The 19,929-nt window shown below is 35.5% G+C and overlaps 1 protein-coding gene across 3 annotated transcripts in view; it reads right to left on the reverse strand.

Annotated features, from left to right (window-relative positions):
* grik2 (glutamate receptor, ionotropic, kainate 2) overlaps nt 1–19,929 on the reverse strand; it is a 786,146-nt gene that overhangs the window by 308,160 nt on the left and 458,057 nt on the right. For all 3 annotated transcript variants that reach the window (XM_039747858.1, XM_039747859.1, XM_039747861.1), the window contains one exon: nt 2,546–2,752. In XM_039747858.1, coding sequence (XP_039603792.1) covers nt 2,546–2,752 — 207 coding nt within the window. The remainder of the gene's footprint in view (nt 1–2,545; nt 2,753–19,929) is intronic.

Genomic DNA, 19,929 nt, shown 5'->3' on the forward strand with positions numbered 1-19,929 from the left:
ACATGTGTTTCATGAGCCTCGTGCTCATGACAAGCATTTACCTTTTGTCGAAATTTGTCTCTGCTTTTTAGCTGTGTTGTTATTTTCTCTTTCTGTTTTATATTCAATATATATTGGCGTGGCCGCCCCAAGAGTCCTTGCTTTTCTTTCTCCAAGTAACCGATCGCCACACAATCAGCTCTGTAATAGAAGTTAAGCCATCTGTAAGCTTAGCGATTCTTCAAAACGTTTAAAGAACATTGAAATATCTTCGTAGTACATGTTTAATTATTCTATCCTTCACGACACTCCCAGTGAAGAATATAGATTATTTAAATGAAGTTAAAGTTTTATGTGTATAATTTAACAAACATATTTTGCTGCATTTCACCTTAAAAATGATATCGTCATCATATGTAAATACGCGCTTTATAAAGTGGCCCAGGTTGTGAGATATTATAACTGTAGTGCAAGTTTACAGTGGGGTGATTGTAAGTACAAACCGTTCTACAAGGTGCAATTGATTGAGTGCATTTAAAGTTCTTGGGATTAAACTGTTTCTGAACCGCGAGGTCTGTACAGGAAAGGCTTTAAAACATTTTGCAGTGGCTGAGACAGCGTGTCCTTAAAGCTGTAGCTGCTGTGATTCACACTCAGATACAGTGATATAAATACTCCGAGTCGTGCAGTGAGAGCAATATGGAAAAAGATGATCCGCTGTGGCAACTCCTAACGGGAGGAGCTGAAAGAAGAAGAAGAAGAAGAAGTGAGAGTAACAACGCTAAAGCAGTTATGGTATTTGGAATACTATGGCTGTTCCCTGGACCATTATATTGTTACGAGTTAATTACAATCAGATGCATTACACTAATAAATAATATGCGGTTAGTTTCTGTGTATTTATAAAGCCACGTCATGAAAATAATGAGTAATCACACAAGAACAGTACCATTGCTTTGACGCTGGGTGCCGCCAGTTTGCAAAACCGAGCGGAGAATTTGCGTACGACAAGACATGAGGTACCGTGGAAAAGTGCGTGGCTTTACGCCAAGTGTAGGTTTTATACATCGTGATTTGAACGTGGAAAAGTTCTTACGCAACATTTCTGTGCGTACGCACCGTTTATACATGAGGCCCCAGGTGAGTAGAAGAAGAGTTGCGTGAAGGACATACAGTATGTGTCAGTCTACATAACAAAGAAAGTGGATGTGGGAATAAAAGTATTTAACATTTTCAGATAGGGTTGCTCCAAAACTGATAGAACAATTATCTTTAGCATTGATTTGCTATTTGGTCATCACATTGCAACATTTCTAAAATCTTTTGCCTTCTTCAACTCTAAAATATTGGTAAATTAAAACATTTTATAAATATGTCATATACCATCAAGCAAGTTGATTTATTAGACGCAGGCAGAATTTACTATGACAATAATGATGATGTTGTTCAACTCATTTTACTGTTGCACAATGCATTCAAAACACGGAAGCAAGTACAAAACTAAAAGAAAGAAATTATTGTATAATTCCATTTCTTAAATTGCTACATTTAAATTCTAACCCGATTTTACTTATAAACCTGTAAATGGCTTAGCCCCACCTGCCAAATGTAACTTATAATCTCTATATTATTATACATTGTAACTCAAAACCTACATTTTAGAGTCCATATTGTAATAAGAAGATGCACACCGGCTTCGAAAGAATAAATGCAACCAATACAGAAGGTGTAGTCTTCACCCCACTATGGCACTTATAAAAGACTTTTGGTCTCAGCATTTAATCAAACTGAATCAAGCTGAAGCCTCACCCTATAGTGTATTGACATTTAATGGTAGAGGAAAACTTTCTGTATTTACACGAAATGTGAAAAAATGTGTCCAATGATGACCAGAAGGTAACAAAATGTGGTCTATTAGCATGACACTGTTGACACTTTAATGTCACTAAACTCAGAATTTGGCACACTTAGTACTATATATATATACAGTATATATAAACTGTATATAAATTATAGCTTCAGGGCAAAGTAATACCACAAAGATAATTTATTAATACTGATCTGATACTTTGATTAGGGGAGATGAGAAAATAAAGTAACTATGATGCACTTAACTGGGGACAGTTTTGTCTGTTAAGAGTCTTTTCATACAGGAATCCTGAAATTAAAATTGCATTCTGTCTTGGCTGTCCAGAAATGTTTAAGTAATGTTTACCTAATCTGTTACATGTAATGTTCATTTTAACATTAAATATAACATTTAAGATAAATGAAGCCACAGACCTCCATGGACAGCACAACGAACATCCCAATGGGTAATGCCTAGCACTTCTGTAAAGTAAGCACATAATGTCTTCCCACCTGGTGTCTAGGCTTCAATATCACATGTTTCCTAAATTAAATTTCTTGACAATTATCTCTATTTTGCCATAGCTAACAATTCAATTGATCTCTTAATTCTTAACTTTAAAGCAGCTTAGTTTACATAAATAGAGTATTTTATTCATACTGTGAGGCTTTATATAATAATGTATTAACTTTACTTTGCATAACATTGACAACTTACATGGTCCATAAGTTCCTTAACCATGCCATTCCACTGTCCACTTGAATCTTCTTGTGCGCCATACTTTCCATCCTCCACAAGCCGAATCTCATATGTAAAACCGAGAATATTGGCCAGCTCCTTTAACAGGTCAATACAGTAGCCTTCAAACCGATCATTCCCATACAGTGGTTTATCAGACTTCTTAAACATCACATATGGCTCTTCCTGCAAGAAACAAGAAAAAGTTTCTTTTAATGACTGCACTTCAATAACAACAGTATTCACCGTTTAATTTATGGGATGGTACAGTGATGTCATCGTGAGTGCTATAGCCACAGAGGTGCTAAGATGTTCACTTGATTTTCAGCTCATTTATTTGTCTATATTGAGTTTGCATTTTCAATAGCTGAATATTGTGCAGATATTGATTGTAATATAGAAAATAAATATATTAGGTCTGCACATAAAAATGCTGTAATAATTTTATTCAAGTGCTGAGTTTTTGGTGGAATGGAGACACAGTAATAAGGGATTTTCATAGGGTATTTTAGATTTGTACAATAGAGAACAGATGTGCAAATTGTGCATTTCAGAGTTATTTTAAATGGCCATGCAGGGGTGAGAGTAGGTGTGTTTATGAGTGCACTCTGTGATGGACTGGCTTCTAGTCCAAAGTTGAAGCCTTCCCTAGCAAGCACTGCTGTGGTTCCCAGTAACCCTATAACTCAACAAACATATCTCAGGAATGGATGCAGTATATATTTGCTCTCGGGATCTTTAAGGAAATATTATAGAGACATTGGAGTGATGACAGGCTAGAATGAGAACTTGTGCAGTCTCTAAGCTTCCCCGAATAAGAAGCTAATTATAGAGGCAGTGTGGAACTCTGCATTTTTATAGTCTTACAAATTGTGTACTGCTCTTCCTTTATTTCATTTTTTTCCACAGTATAAGTAACAGGTATGTGCTTGGAAACACTTGGTTTTGTAATCATCCAAAATACACCACTTTGTAACATTTTATGCTGTTTTGAAAGCAAACATTATAACAAAAAATGTAATTCTCAGTACAGGCTAAAAATCAGTAGTTTTAAACAAGATGGTGACAGTGCCAGTAGCATTGCCACTTTTCTCTTTTGGGCTCTGGTTTAAGTTTTGGCTGAGATGCCTTGTGCTTCATTCTCACATGCTCTAGAAGGATAGAGTCATATGAAATGCTTTTAAAGTGATGTTTCATTGGCTCAATATTCCATAAATTACTGGTGGATTTATATTATGTTTAGGATTATTCATGACTTTCAGATGTTTCCTCGTAAATAAAATTATACTTAAGGGTCTTCTAAAAATCAATTGATTAGTCTGTTGATGTTGGTATCTGGTAAAGTATTTAGTATTTTGCATATTTGCTTATACAGCAAACTGGAGCAATTAGTGCAAGGCAGGAGTCAACCCTGGTTAAGACAATAGTCAATCAATGGGCAACACATAGTCCAAGCAGCGAGTTCACAATCTCAGAATTTCCAAGGGAGCATTCTATTACTTATGTTGATATCTATCTACAAGACTCTCTCAGAAAAATACTTGTTTGAGAAGAGCTATTTATGTCAGAAAACATGTAGCAATTAGGCAGTATTAGCTTGGGACAGTTGCCTTAAAACTCTTAATAAATCTGCCACCTTGCTTTCTATCCATTGGCATAATGAGCTGGTACTGTCATCCATCTTGAGTTTCAATGCAGAGATATGATGAAGTTCAAATAAGCAGTGAAGTAAAATTAGTTGGAGACTATAAATATCCTGTCAATTTTGATTCAAATGATCAAGTGCAGGTCACATTCAAGTTGCACATGTCTGCACTGGATTTATTGCCACATGCAAAGGGAGTCTAAATCCAAACTGAAAAAATTTGATTCCATGTGCTAGTATTTCATTCTTATTTTTGCAAAAAAGACAGATCTGTATCACACATAAATGTTGGCCACTGGTTAGAAATTAATAATCAACCAATAAACCTCAGGACCTACTGTTTAGGATGCTAGCCACTAAACCACAAGAATTATATACAAGAAGTAAAGTTGAAAGGTGAGATAGCTTCCAAATTTGTGCACATTACATCATTGAAGGAATGCATGTTCAATAATTTTCAAGAAAGAAATTCAGGTTCCAAAAACTTATTTGTAGCTTTTCCTTTAAAATCTGAACAGGTTCCATAAAGTTATTAAGTCGTTTGGATATTTTTTTCCAAAATATTCTCTTCTAGCCTCCCTGTTTTTACACTCAGTCACATATACTGCACATTACATACCTTTACTTTTATATGCCATTGGTATGCTGCTTTCTTACTTTCCACTTTCATACGCCAATTTCAAAGACACCAATTTCTGAAAGGGATTAAGTTAAACAATTGCTGACCAGTATAAAAACTGTTTTTGTCGTAGAATTGTTGGGAATTGCCAGCCTTAGATAATTGATAAGGTCATCAAGCCTAATATTAATTGCCAGGCTTAATTTAACAATTTTCAGTTTGGTTCTTTAAACTGAAAAGTTCAACAGGAAGGTCAGTTTGTCACACACTCAGTTTAAATGAATTCTTTATAAGTGCTCTCATCACTTTCTTCATTCTAACATTCAACACAGCTGCATGATGCCGCCAATTCACATTTTGCACCTGCATTATAGGGATTCAGATGGCCTTGTCCAATAGCCAGGTTATTATCCTTATGCCAAAGGAGTGTTCTGCCAGTTTTGCAAGAATCAAAAGCTTGTAAATTTTCCTCAACTTTTAATGTTCTCTGTAAATTATCAAATTAAAATGTTTCATCTGGAAACACAGATGGTGAAAGTCACTATATAGGACAATTACAGCTGATTTGGTTATGAATTTTAACCATCTGTCTATTTTCCATCTTGCTGCCTCAGTTCAGAGTTGCTGAGTTATGAATGTCAATAGAAATTAAAATTGGAAAAAAAATGTAATACTTATTTTTTCCAGCAGTCTATTGAAATTAATTTGTGGATCTTAATTGATCAGAAATCCTTTATGACAATAAAGCATTGCTGCTACAAAAATGCAAGCAATACACATAGAAAACATGCACAAAGATTTGATGAAATCTTTGTTTAATTAGCTGCATGGCTAGAGAAATATAGAGAAAAAGTTACCAAATTAATTGAGGTCCTTGTACATATTAATAGCCTAAGGTTTTGGATTATGCATTAGAATTGGAAAGTTTATAAAAGCAAAAAAGAAAAAAAAACTCCACTTTAGAAGTGATTCAGTTTAAGGAAGTAGCTCCAGCTTTGCTGCCATTGCCTGTGAATAATGACCTTTTCTTTATATAAGATATTGGTACAAGGAAATGTCTGCAAAGATTGTCATGATTGGATTTCTAATTATATTGTACAGTGATTTCAATGAGACTTAAATCTAATATTGTACAAAATCTCACCAATTGAACAAATGTTTATTTCTTAAAGCATCTTTAATAACATTAATAAATGTATGTTTTAGTGGTTTCTGATTTTATAAGTAATTATTTCATTATTTGTTCAGTTTTACGATTAGAACATGTGAACAGGATATATAAACATATATATATATATATATATATATATATATATATATAAATATAAACATGTTTTAGGTTCTTCATAATACAGTAAGGGATTTTTACTTCCACTGATGCACAATGTAATTTAAACTTTGATCGAAAAAATAGTTTTTAGACACTGACAATAGTTTGGCTTCAGTTTGGGAACTGAACTGAAGGAAAATGTGAAACCATTAAATTCTTAAGCTATATCCATTGTAACAATTTGCAAGACAGGTAGTAGCTATAATGCAAGCACACAATAGGCAAAGGTAACTGCAAAGCCCTCTGCAAGTGCCAGAATGAGTAAACAGTCACCAGCATTAGTAATAACCTGTATGTTAAAAAGGTCACCTAGATGTCATAACTATTTGCACAATAGGTCAAGAGAATGAGCACGGTTAGGAGATTTTACCATTATGTGGTTGCAAATTATGGGAAGCAAGTAACATGAAAACCACCAAAGATACTTTTCTCTTTAAGCTTAAATTGTACCTTAGTGGTGACGGGACACAAAAGGGGAGTTCTAGGGAGATGACTCTGATAATCTGACGGGTGATCCTGACCAAAAAGTAATTCTAGTAATTGTACCAGAAGTAATTCCACGTTGGGCTATAAGGGCTGCTCCCTGTCAGTAAGCTTGGAGTTTGGTGATTTAGGGCAATGTCTAGACTGGCAGGGAGGCAGTACAGAAAGAAAAAAGGAAAGAGCTGAAGTTAACTAATTTTGATATTCATTACTTAATATGAAGTTTGGCATATGCATTATCATAATCTTTTAAAAATTGGTTTCAAGATTTAGCAACAGCCATCACTCCCCTCCCAGAATAGCCTGCGTACAGTATGCTCTACTGCTTCACCATTGATCAGTGGTGTATGGGTATGCTGCCTCTTTTACAATGTTATGAAATGATGTTCAAAATAAAGTGTTGATGTAATTCAGTTATTTGCTTCGACACTTCCTGCATTTTCACTTGCTTAACTTGTGGATATCCTTTCAAGAACTGCAAATATGGTGAATTTCCTAATTTAAAAATTCAGGTTAAAAGCAATAATGATGCTGTTGTTGTTACTATCACAATTGGTCCATTGCAATCATTGCTGTTCCTTCTAAGACAATACTGGAAGAAGGTTGCAGGCTGCCAATTGAATATCCCTCTTTCACCAAAGTAGTGTGCATTTCACTGATGTTAACCAATAATCTTCTTTGGACAGGATTTGGAATTGATACCTTAAACTAAAAAAAAACCCATTATTTTTCTTTGAATATATAAACTTTATAAGTGTGCTTCCCAATATTTCATTTTGCTGTGCATAAAGATGTGGGATGAGGCATGTTACTTATATTTTCATTATGAATCAGAGACAATAAATCTGAGATTCTGACTTAAATATGTGGTTGTTTGTGCATATTTGGCCGAAATGTCAGTGACAAAGACATCTTAATTTGCTACTGTGTGAGTTCAGCACTCTAGGGGAAGGACATCATCAATAAATGCAACTGTTTTAATACTATTTTAACGGACAAATGGTCCCACATGAACTTCCTATTTAGTTATGGGGGCTAAAAAGGCAAACATCTTCTGCAGTTTAATTACAAATTACAGCTTGAAATGTAAGTTTAGTGGGACAGACAGACAGACAGACAGACAGACAGACAGACATATAGATAGATAGATAGATAGATAGATAGATAGATAGATAGATAGATAGATAGATAGATAGATAGATAGATCGATTTCCACAGGGGGACTACTAAGCAGTGGAGAAATGTGTTATGTGCTGATGACTCATGAAATTCTCAAAAGCAGAAGGAACTGAACAGTGCACATACTTATTTCTGTACTAATCTACCAAGCAGTGGAGAAAAATAGTATAGATTTCAATAAAAGTACTGCTTATATAAAAGAAAGCTATAGCTCTCTGCATCTCCAGCTTGGGGTGGTATGGTGGCGCAGTGGTAGTGCTGCTGCCTCGCAGTTAGGAGACCTGGGTTCGCTTCCTGGGTCCTCCCTGCATGGAGTTTGCATGTTCTCCCCAAGTCTGTGTGGGTTTCCTCCCACGGTCCAAGATATGCAGGTTAGGTGAATTGGCGATCCTAAATTGTCCCTAATGTGTGCCCTGAGGTGGGCTGGCGCCCTGCCTGGGGTTTGTTTCCTGCCTTGCACCCTGTATTGGCTGGGATTGGTTCCAGCAGACCCCCTGTGACGATGCAGGTTCGGCTCCATGCTCCCATCACTGTTTGGAAGCCCTTGAACCCAACACCGTTGGTAATGTCACCGATGAGCTAGACAGTTGAGGCAATAACAATGGAGCAAGGGGATGGTAAAGATGTGCAAAAGTGCTTTTATTAAAAACCAAATCAACAAAGTGTCCAATAAACTGCAGTGATTCCAAGTTCATTAAAAAAATAAATAATCCATTAAAAGAAATCGTGGAGGTTAAAAAATACTACAAAAATAACAATCCTTTAAAATGAGGTTAAAACGTTCCATGTGGAAGCAGTCTTTAAAAACAACAAGCTCGGTGCTTCTGCTATGCTGGCGTCTCACCTGCTTCTCCCGACTAGGCTTTGCAGCAGGCGAGACGCTGTCTCTGCAGCTGCCCTTTTCCATTCACACATACGAGACTGGAGACCTCCCGATCCCTGGCTTCGGTCTGGCACTCATCTCAGCCTCGAGACTTGGTTCAATCCAATGGCCAGGACGCTCACATTGGACATTCCCTGACCAAGCTTCCCGACTCCCGCTGCCTTTCCGGCCTTCCGCGGCCAGTCGCCTTTCCCTAGTCACTCCCGCTACCTGTTTGCTCAGCGGGAGCAACAACAACTCCAACCCCTGGTAGTAGGCCAAACACCCATGCCCTCGCAGTTGCCTAAGCTGTGTTCTAAGCTTACAGATGGCTTGACATTTATTAAAAAACTGATTGTTTGGCGATTGGTTATTTGAAGAAAGAAAAGGAAAGACAGGAATCGGGGGTTAGCACATTTGAAAGAGACTGTACTGCTGCAATAAATTATTTTATTGAGGGTCGTGCATGGGGCAGCAAGCATCTTGCGGGAGACAGGAACAATCTCTGGAAGGGGTGTCAGCTCGTCGCTACCACTGCACCAACGTGTCTCATTGTTTTATGCATACTTTAATTTCTATCATCATTAAAATGATATCAAGTATACGTCTTAGTATTTAAATTGTTCAGAGAGGTGTAACATCATGAATGTAATGTATTCTGTGTCCTGTCAGCATAAGAGAAAGCCTGTTTAAGAAGCACATACTGATTCACACATGTAAGAGTACATAGAATGCAAAGCATTTAACATGCTACTTTAGTCACGATGGTATTTGATAAACTATTAAATTAAATGATTTTAAGATGAAGTTTATGACGTTCTACTTTAATGACAAAATAAACAATGTGATTAAAGTGGAGATTTTGACCTTTTTTCACAATGTGTCCCAGTTTTTTTTCTTTTCTCTTTACCCTAATACACTTCCATATTGACAGTCAGATGGTGAGCTACGACTCGCCTTTTCATGGTGACTTTGATATCTGACCACTTCGGATTTATTTCGGGCACTGTGTGACTTTCTGAACATGAACTTTTGAGTTTCTCTACCAATCTGTCACTCGATCAACTTCCTTTTGTTGTTTATATCACTGCTTAAACCAACAAATAGTATGTTTTTCCTTGCCTCTACTTGGTATTCGCTGAACTTATTCTTTTTCCCCGTGCTTTTGCCATTGTCTTTTTACAGAATGCAAAACATAAGGTGCAATTTATGCTGATTTGCATATTCAAAGAGATATTATTCTGGGACTAGTTGGGGTGGAGTGACAGGCGTGTGCACGAACATTACTCTTAACGATGACCGGGATTTATGGAGCGGAAGAATGTAGAAGTTCACACAGATTTGTGCATCTGGATTGTTTTGTGCATACGCACATTTCAGCTTTTGTCTGTACACCAGGTTTTAGTGTGAATTCTACGCACGGCGTTATGGATAAGGCCCCAGAAGACTGCAGTGTAAAACAACAATTTACACTTTATAATTGAAATTAGGAAAGCTAAACCACATTTAGTCATGAAAAAAGATACAAAATTAATTTTTTGTTTGGAACTGTAACATGTACTTGCAAATTTTCCTGATCATACTGCATTTTGAGTTAAAATTAAATTCAACTTAAAAGAATCAATCTATCTAAATCTATCTAACTTAATTACCGTATATACTTGTGGATAAATTGGGACTTGATTTTACAGTATAATTTCTGGCATTTTATAATGCTGATTGTATAAGTCGAATGCGGAAAACTCAAGGCATTGGTCCAAGAGATTATGATATGCTAACGCCCACCTGAGAGAGTAACCATGGAGCACACAGCCTTTTTTTCTGTGGGTGTGGCAATGTGCTGTATCAGCGCATGCTCCTCATCTCTCTCTCTCTCTCTATTGTGCCCGAATACCCAAACCATTCCGAAGCAATGTTTGCACTGATTTGTGTTTTTTGTATCTCACACCTTCATACACCTTTATTGTAAGAGCATCCCTTATCTACGATACAGCGTTCGATCAGAAGAAAATATGAAGCTGGTTTTAAGTTAAACATCATTCAAGTAGCAAAAGGAATTGGTAACTGCGCTGCTGCAACAAAATTCGAGGCGTCTGAGAAACTGATGTGAGATCTGAGGCAAGAAGTTGTAAAAAAAAAAAATGTGGCGCTTTTTTGAACGGGTGTATAAGTTTGGGTCTGATTTTATGATCGATTTTTCGGATTTCAAGACCCGACTAATACGTGAGCATATACGGTAATTTAATTAAGCCATTTCATTAAAGTTTCAGAGTTCCTGAGTTTGGAACCACTGTGTACAATATATAAATAAGACCTGCCCTAACTAAGGGGGGTAATCCACAGCAGATTTCACTCACTCTCTCACATACCCACACTAAACCAGGTTGGACCATTTCAACGCTGCCAGTTAATCCACATTAAATTGCATGCCATTTAGAAGGAGGGCAAAACCCCAAATAAATTGTGACCAGACTAGTTTTGGCCAAGCTATGAACAGCAGAGCTAATCTCTGTGCCCCCATATCACTCTGAAGCAGGCATAATAAAAAAATACACATGTGAAAAATGTACACTTAGAAAAAAAGCTTCAAATAATAAGTGAATAAAGATTTTTAACAGTAAATTATTATGTAAATAATACACAGATAACATTTTTTGTAATTATAATTATGCAGAAGAAATATTAGATTCCAAAATTGAGATGTATGCATTGCACGCCAAAAAAATTCTGAGCATGCAGGATCATTCACATGCTAATCATTTGTGAGTGCATTAGCCAGCCAGAGGGCTGAACACATGTCCATGATGCATGTGAAATAATTATAAAGAAGACAGCAACCACAGCCTGAACCAGAATATATGGTGTCTAAAATGCATTGATGGACAAAAAGAGAATGACTTTAAAAAAACAAACACATGGTGCATTTATTCTGAAATCTGACTACTGTTTTAGGTTGATCCTTTCATATATACATTTAGATCAAGTTATAAAACCTTGCACTTCACATGCTGTGTTTGGGTCTAAACAGAGGAGGAATGGATAATTTGTGGTTCTAGGTTATATTTAGTCATACTTGCATAGCTGTAAGCTTTGTATTTGCAAAATGTACTTATTATGCAAAATTTATGATAATCCTTTCATGCCTAGCTTTTTGTTACTTTTTAAAAAATCAAATTCAACCAGACTTGGTATGGATATGAAGAAACTCAAATCTAAAAAGCTGTCTTATGTGCCTACATGTGATGTGTTTTGTTTTTTTTTTGGCTTTGTTTTGTTTCCCTTTTAAATTTAATCCACTTGCTATAGATGAGTTACTCATATCTCACAAGCGCTTCCTCAACTGACAATGACTGGTTTGCTCTGAAGGAGACAAGGCGCTGGATGATGTTCTGTGCCCCCACATCTTACAGCAAAACTCCTCCTGGGTATTGTTTAAGCATATTGTCATGGCTGTTTCTGGAAGTTCAAAACAAAGCTTACCGTATGTCTCTAATACTCTCTTTTTGACATCCTTCAGAATAATTTAAAAGGTAACAATTCAACATATGAATAAGAGAAATTATTAGTCACAACTCTAAATGAATTTAAAAAGTAGCTATTGTGCTAGCATTGAACACTACCATCATATCATTTATTGTCAATTCTCACATTGTTTTTAACTGTAACTTAGGAAATTTACATTTAAATTTTGTTGTTATTTTGATCATGACCTACTTTTTAGATCAAGAAAGAATGACAAAGCTCCGCAGAAGCGCATTCTTGTCAATTGATCCTCATTCACATTTTTAAAGACACATTATTCCTGCCATAGCTATAAGGCTCAATGTTCTCCACAGTGCATTTATTTTGTAACAACAGACTATAAATTACTTCTAGGTTTAGTTCTACATGGCATAATATTTAAGAGAGCACAGCAGTTAGTTACAGAGCTAGAGAACAAATGAAATGTGCAGAATAAAGGTGATATATAATGAGGAAAATATAAATAATCAACAATAATTTTATGCAACTTAAGCAAAACACTACATATAGACAACAAATTCAATTTAGAAAAGGAACATGGTTTGGGTTTATGAATAACAGATATTAAAAAACTTTAAAGCTGAAATTGTCAATATTTCTAAGTATCAAGAAAGGTTTCAGCTATGTTTTAATAACACCATTCATTTTTAAGATGAATACTTAAAATATTGTTGACAAAGTAGAAAAAATAATTGAAATGTTCACTGTTGTGAGAAACTTAAAAAAAACAAAAAAAAATATATAAATATATATACAGTATATATAGATTTTTTGAAGGATAAAGTAAAAAGGCCTATTAACTCTATACTATTAACTCTACACTAATCTCATGTAACATTGTGTACCCCGAGTTAATATGAAAAAATAAAACTAGATTAGAAAACCAATTTAGAAAACAGTTAATTTGAACATCTTGAAAATCTTGCAGACCATTAAAAAGTTTAATTATGCAGTGTTCTTTATAGGAGAAATTCTCTAAACTGAACTGAACTGAACTTTGTCTGTGCTAGAACATACATTTTAAATTACATAACAATAATATTCTGATCTGAATAAGATGTAGCAGTGTATACCTTACCAAAATATTATTTAGCTATAGTACTGTGATTCTGAAAGCCAATATACTGTACATAATAAATATAATATTTCTTGCAGAAATATAGCATGACCTTTAATAGTGTGAAGACTAGAATCAAGGAAGAATGCCAAGGAGGCCAAAATATGAAAAACAGAAGCATTCATTATAAGAAAATAAACAGAACAGAAGGATGATTTTATAAGTTGTTAGATTCAAGAATAAACAAAGCTAAGCAATAACCCTACTGCCTCTCTTGCCCTTCCTGTACAGGTCTTGTATGCCACATATAGCACCCTCTGTAATGTCTAGGGACAAAGACACATTTTTCCTTGATTTAGCCCTCTGCTCCACAGTTTAATATTATAAATCAAACAATTTAGACATTGTGATTAAAAATGCACATTGTACACTTTAATTTAAGGGTATTTGTATACATTTCAGTCACACCATGTAGAAATAACACTTTTCATATATGGTCCCCCCATTTCAAGGCACAAAAATGTTTGGGAAAAAGCAAAGGGGGAATTCATTTCTACATGGCATGCAAATACCCTTAATTTAAAGTCTGCAATGTGCACTTTAATCACATCTAAATTGTTTGATTTGTAATTTTAAAATGTGGAGAAGAAGGGTAAATTAAGGAAAATGTGTCTTTGTCCCAGACATTATAGAGGACACTATGAGAGGTGGGGCAGCTTACACAGTTGCCCACCTATTCAGTGCAGCAATTAAGCAGTCATTTTTTAAATTCTTATCTCTTTCCCTCTCCAAATTTTGGAATATGATGGCAATCATAATATCAAAAATTAACAATAAAGAGGCTACGATTGTCAGAATACTTGAACTTCATAATCCTAAATAAAAACCCTTACTCGCTCTATTGAGAAAATAAAATAAAGAATTTCAAGTTTCTGACTTTGATTGTTCTCCAGTTTGAGTCTTAGTTAACTCTCTTTATGAAAGCTTGAGTGACCTTTTCTTATGCCAACCAATATAACAACACACCATACTGTCAGTCATGATTTATGCAATTATAGTTGGATAATAAAATAAAATACAAACTTTAAATACATTTAACATTGCAAATTCAGATTTTTTTTTTAATAAATCTAATTTCATGTACATCCTTATAATTTCCTTAGGCCCCCATATAATTTTCATAAAAATGAATACATTAAAAATGTGTTGAGCCAAACTAGTCAAGTCCAAGGAAACAAAGTAAATTATTCATTCTTCCAAATAAGCCTGGCTAGGTAGGAACAAAAATTTCCACTTAGTATGAAATGGGGCGTCTATAAAAGTGTTTGCAATAATCATCTGTATTTATCAGTCATTAGTCAATAATGAGTATTATAATTCACTTAGTGCCTCTGGGATTTTATCATTTCCACTTTAATACATTTACTTTTAAATTCTCTTTTAAATGCCTGCAATGGTTAGGCTCAGAGATTGCTGAAGGCAAAACAGATAGCAATGTATCACAAGCCAGGAATTCGTCCTTTGAAAAATGAGAATGACAAGGGTGATTTACCTTTGCCTAAGCCTTAAACTGTAACAAATGACTTTCAGACTGTCAGTCTGTTTTCTGTTTATCTCTTGTAAAGTATACAGTTTATAATATATTCTTTGAGAAAGCAGTAACACTTTTCTTGAAAGTGCTCTACATTTAGCGTAAGCAATTATATGGACATTTGATCTTTATTTCAACAGGTGTAACAAATACAGGGAACATACAGTAATCTATAAGGTAATTGTGAGGTTTAACTGCTAGTTATGGGCATTTACAGTTTGTGTGCTTTTTTTCATATTGTCCTGTTTGGCTGGCCATTGCAGGGATCCAAGATAGCTGTGAGGTCTTGAAATCTCAGAGTGCTGATTATGTAATGCTGGGGATGGCCATGTGTACTTGCAGGTCATGATGCCCATTTTCCACCTATGAATGAAGGCCTGGAACCATACTATTCTGACCCTCTTTGAGGACTTGTCGTTCTGTTTTTCCTTGTTTAGTGTATCAGCATTGTGTGTGGTTGTCTTATTTTTACCAGCTCTTTCTATTTGTATATCTGTTGCTGGTAAAATTCTAGGTGACTAATGTGCACATTATGTGTCTACTGAACATTTTTTTTACTTTTGTGATAGTAACAATTAAATGATAGAACATTTTGAATTATTTAGTCAACAAAGATTAACATAAATTAACACACGTAACTTAATCATCCCCAAAATGAATTACAGTGTTAATCTAGTGCACTAAAGCAGGAGTAAATCATTAGAGAGTAGCTTGAATGGCCTGTATTTACTTGTAAGTAGAATTCAGCCCTTTATGGAATTAGTAATCAGTCAAGTATTTTGTTTTGTCTACTCATGTGGTATAAAACTAAAATTAACTATAAACCTTTTCTCATTGTTACTGCATGTTTTGTGATTCACTCGGTCAATGCAAAGAGCTGCACCTATCTTTGTTTTTAAGGGCAATGATATTCTTAAGTGATACATATGTCCTAATCCATCTGCAGATGTCACATTCTGTTTTTTTTCTCTTCTGAATGGTTAGTTTGACTGTACTCTAAAAACCTTACAAATTATTCTTTATGTTCAGTCTTTTTTGAGCTCTTAACTAATATATTTGTTAAGTTTGATTGGTTTTCTGATTACTTTAACGCAACCGATTAGTAATTAATTTTCAAAATGAAAACAATATGTTTTTAAAAAGATCAAATTAAATTTGCTCTTCCTTTACCTCATTAACCATATTCAGTATGAATAGACAAAGATAGTCACATTTAAGATAAACTCTTAAATACATCAAGGATTTTTGGGACCATCCATCCATCCATCCTCTTCTGCTTATCCGAGATCAGGTCGCAGGGGAAGCAGCTTGAGCAGAGATACCAAGACTTCCCTCTCCTTGGCCACTTCTACTAGCTCTTCCGGGGGAATCTCAAGGCGTTCCCAGGCCAGCCGAGAGACATAGTCCCTCCAGCATGTCCTGGGTCTTCCCCGGGGCCTCCTCCCAGTTAGACATGCCCAGAACACCTCACCGGGTAGGCCTCCAGGAGGTATCTGATCAGATGCCCAAGCCACCTCATCTGACTCCTGTAGACGAGGAGGAACAGTGGCTCTACTCTGAGTTCCTCCTGGATGACCGAGCTTCTCATCCTATCTTTAAGGGAAAGCCAAAACACCCTGCGCAGGAAACTCATTTCAGCTGCTTCTATTCGCAGTCTCATTCTTTCGGTCACTACCCATACCTCATGATCATATGTGACGGTAGGAACGTAGATCGACCTGTAAAATGAAAGCTTTTCCTTTCGGATCAGCTCCTTTTTCACCACGACAGACCGATGCAGAGCCTGCATCACTGTAGACGCCGCACTGATCTGCCTGTCAATCTCCCACTCCATTCCTCCCTCACTCGTGAACAAGACCCCGAGATATTTGAACTCCTCCACTTGGGGCAGGATCTTGCTCCCAACCCTGAGAGGGCACTCCACCCTTTTCCGGCTGAGGAACATGGTCTCTGATTTGGAGGTGCTGATTCCCATCCCAGGCACTTCACTCTCGGCCTGATCATGGCCTGATGAAGCAAACAGGACAACATCATCTGCAAAAAGCAGTGACCTAATCCTGAGCCCACCAAACCAGACCCCTCAACGCATTTCATTTCAATAATTACATTTCTAATGTGGATTATGGCATCTAATGATCTATAATTTATTTATGTTTGTTATATTTCACTACAAAATTATGCTAAAAACAAATCTGTAAAGGCGTTTTACTGACATATGATATATCTAACTACACAGACATTTAGAAATGGCATGTACATATATTCAGTCTATTTTACTTCATCAGTTTTTGCACCTAAGCCCTTTTTGTGAATATCCTTTTTTTTATTAATCTTTCCTTACTACCTCACTGGTATTGTATATGCCAAAGCTTAATAAATCTTATCCCTTCATTTCAAATTAGCTATTTTTATATATGTAAAATACTTTAGTCAGATCATCTTTTAAGTGACCTTTGATAACCAGATGGAATTTGAATGAAATTAAACTTAAGACATTTATGTAATTTATGCCCTCAATTTTTTGTTAACATTCCACCTTCAGGCTGTAATTTTAGTTTAGTTAAATGGATTCAGTCAATCTATCACCTTGGCCTATCACTCTAGTCCTTGGGTGCAGAGTACCTGATTGAAAACTATCTAGTTTTTGCAACTGAAATCTGTACTGCTATTCTTTTTAATAAAAGGCAAATTGTTTTTTTTGTGAAAATGAAAAACAAAATACAACCCATATATTCTTAATAACATATAATACCATATTCTTCTGTTTTATTCTTTATTATTTAAATAGTTATCATGTATGTTTTACGTATCTTTTTGATTTTGTTTTTCCAGTTATCATTATGTGCGATTAGTCAATTTCCTCATTAACACCCTGGAGCCACCATGCCATGCTCCAGTGCACACCTACGGCCATAATCTCACCCGGGCCTGAGCAGAGTGTTTCTAAGTAAAAACATGCACAGTCATGGACCTCTAACATGCATCACCACAACCAGCTGATACAGAATTTCAGAAACTACAATACAATAAAACTCATTGATTGACAGCTTGCAAGAAGAATTAAAAGGCTGGAATCCTTCCCACTAAAGTGGAGAAAGCCACATGCTCAAACAATACTAGGAAACTGTATAGCATTATGAAAATCTAGCAAGAACACAAGACTAAGAAATAAAAAGAGAAAACTATTGACAACAGTCAATCAACAACTATAAAGGTGGGAGGGACATTTTAAAGCACTTTTCAGTGTCTCAACTCAGCTTAATCAAATAGATGATTCAGAAATGATGATATATAGAAATGATACAAAACCTTTAAGACTAAGCTAAGTGAAACAAGTTATCAAAAGTCTAATATCCAACAGAGTAGCAGTGCCTGACAACATATTTCCCGAGACAAAAACGAACAGAACTTCAATCGCACTTCTGTTTCACACTGTTAGCTTAGACATGGATGTAAGGTAAAGTACCAAAAAAACAGAAAGGGCAAAATAGTTAAACTGACAAAAAGGCGACTTCAGCGTTTGAAGAAACTGGCATGAAATTGTACTGCTCAGAGTAATGAATAATATCCTAGCACTAATATTACACGCGAGAATGGCTGAAATCATTGAACCAAGACTGAAGAGGGAACAAGCAGTCTTCCACCTTGTCAAGTCATATAGTGACTATATCAACATGCTCAGGATTATTACTGAACAGTCAGGAGAGAGGCACTATACTTAGTAACTGCAAATTTTTAGCAAGCCTTCCACAGTCTATGCCACTTTTTCCACTGGCAAATTTTAAGAGATGTAATAATTCTAACCAAAATCATTGATATGATTCAAGAATTACACAGTGAAGCATCTAGCAGGGAAAATCATCAATGCAAAAATTCAAATGAAATCAGAATATTCCATACTATTGCCATACTATTTAACATTGCCCTAGATCAGATTATGAAAAAAATTGCAATGTGACAAATTTTACGATAAAATGGGATGTTTTTAATTACCTGACTGACTTGGAATATGCAGATGCACACCTCAATATCTAAATCAAACCATCAAACTAGCTAGAACATTAGCACTAATAGGACTAAATATCAGTATAAACAAGACAAAATCAATAAACATGGAGAGAAAATACCAATAAAAGTTAAACAACTGGACAATGAGTTCTGCTACCTGGTAGGTAGTATGTGTATTCAGACAACAAACATCATATTTTTAAAGCCAAAGTTTTTGGTATACATAAAGTTTACAGCTCATCTAAAATCATGTTAAAAATAAAATATGCATATTCAACAGTTAAATCAGTACTGTAGTACAACTGCAAGACATGAAAGACAACAGGCATAATCCAGGGATTACATATAAAACCTTGCTTAGATTGCATATTAAAACTTAGATTCCATACTAAAATTTTCTTACACTAGAAAGGCAAAAACAATCAGATTTATACTGTATACGCTAGGTCCCACGTAAAGTTCCTTTATAAATCTCAAATCAATTTACAACTCTGAGCTTGTGCACATGCTTTTAGCCATTCTCCATCAGCTCTCTACAGAAACCATATGGCTTAACAAATGGCTTTTAAAAATATTAATAATCTAATCACCATATAAATGTGTCCACATTCTTGAGTGAGATCCATGGGAGAAGAGACAAAATGAAAAATCAATGACTATGAACTTGAGATATTACTGACTTAAATGGAGACTGCAAAACAATCTTAATGCTGGTATCTTCATGGGAATCACAAATAAAAGAAAACAACAAGACTGAGAGCAGCTAAGTATAAAAAGCAATGAAATACCGTATACAGTTTTTCCAAGTTTCACTACAAATTCATATACGTTTCTTTATATTTGACTTACAACAAAAACATTCAAATGTCGTTGACTGATGTCCTATGGGACAGGATTTGGGACATCTGTGCGTTTATCTTCACCTATCTCAGGTGGCAAAGGCAGTTTATGCTTGTGTGTTATGTTGTGCAATACTGTACAAGTTATTACAATGTTGCAAACATTTGTAGGGTTATACGGCTATGTGTCTGGCTCCTCAAGGAATGAGTTTAAGGGATTGCAATGCG

This window comes from Polypterus senegalus, chromosome 3, assembly GCF_016835505.1.
Source record: "Polypterus senegalus isolate Bchr_013 chromosome 3, ASM1683550v1, whole genome shotgun sequence".
Lineage (NCBI taxonomy): Eukaryota > Metazoa > Chordata > Cladistia > Polypteriformes > Polypteridae > Polypterus > Polypterus senegalus.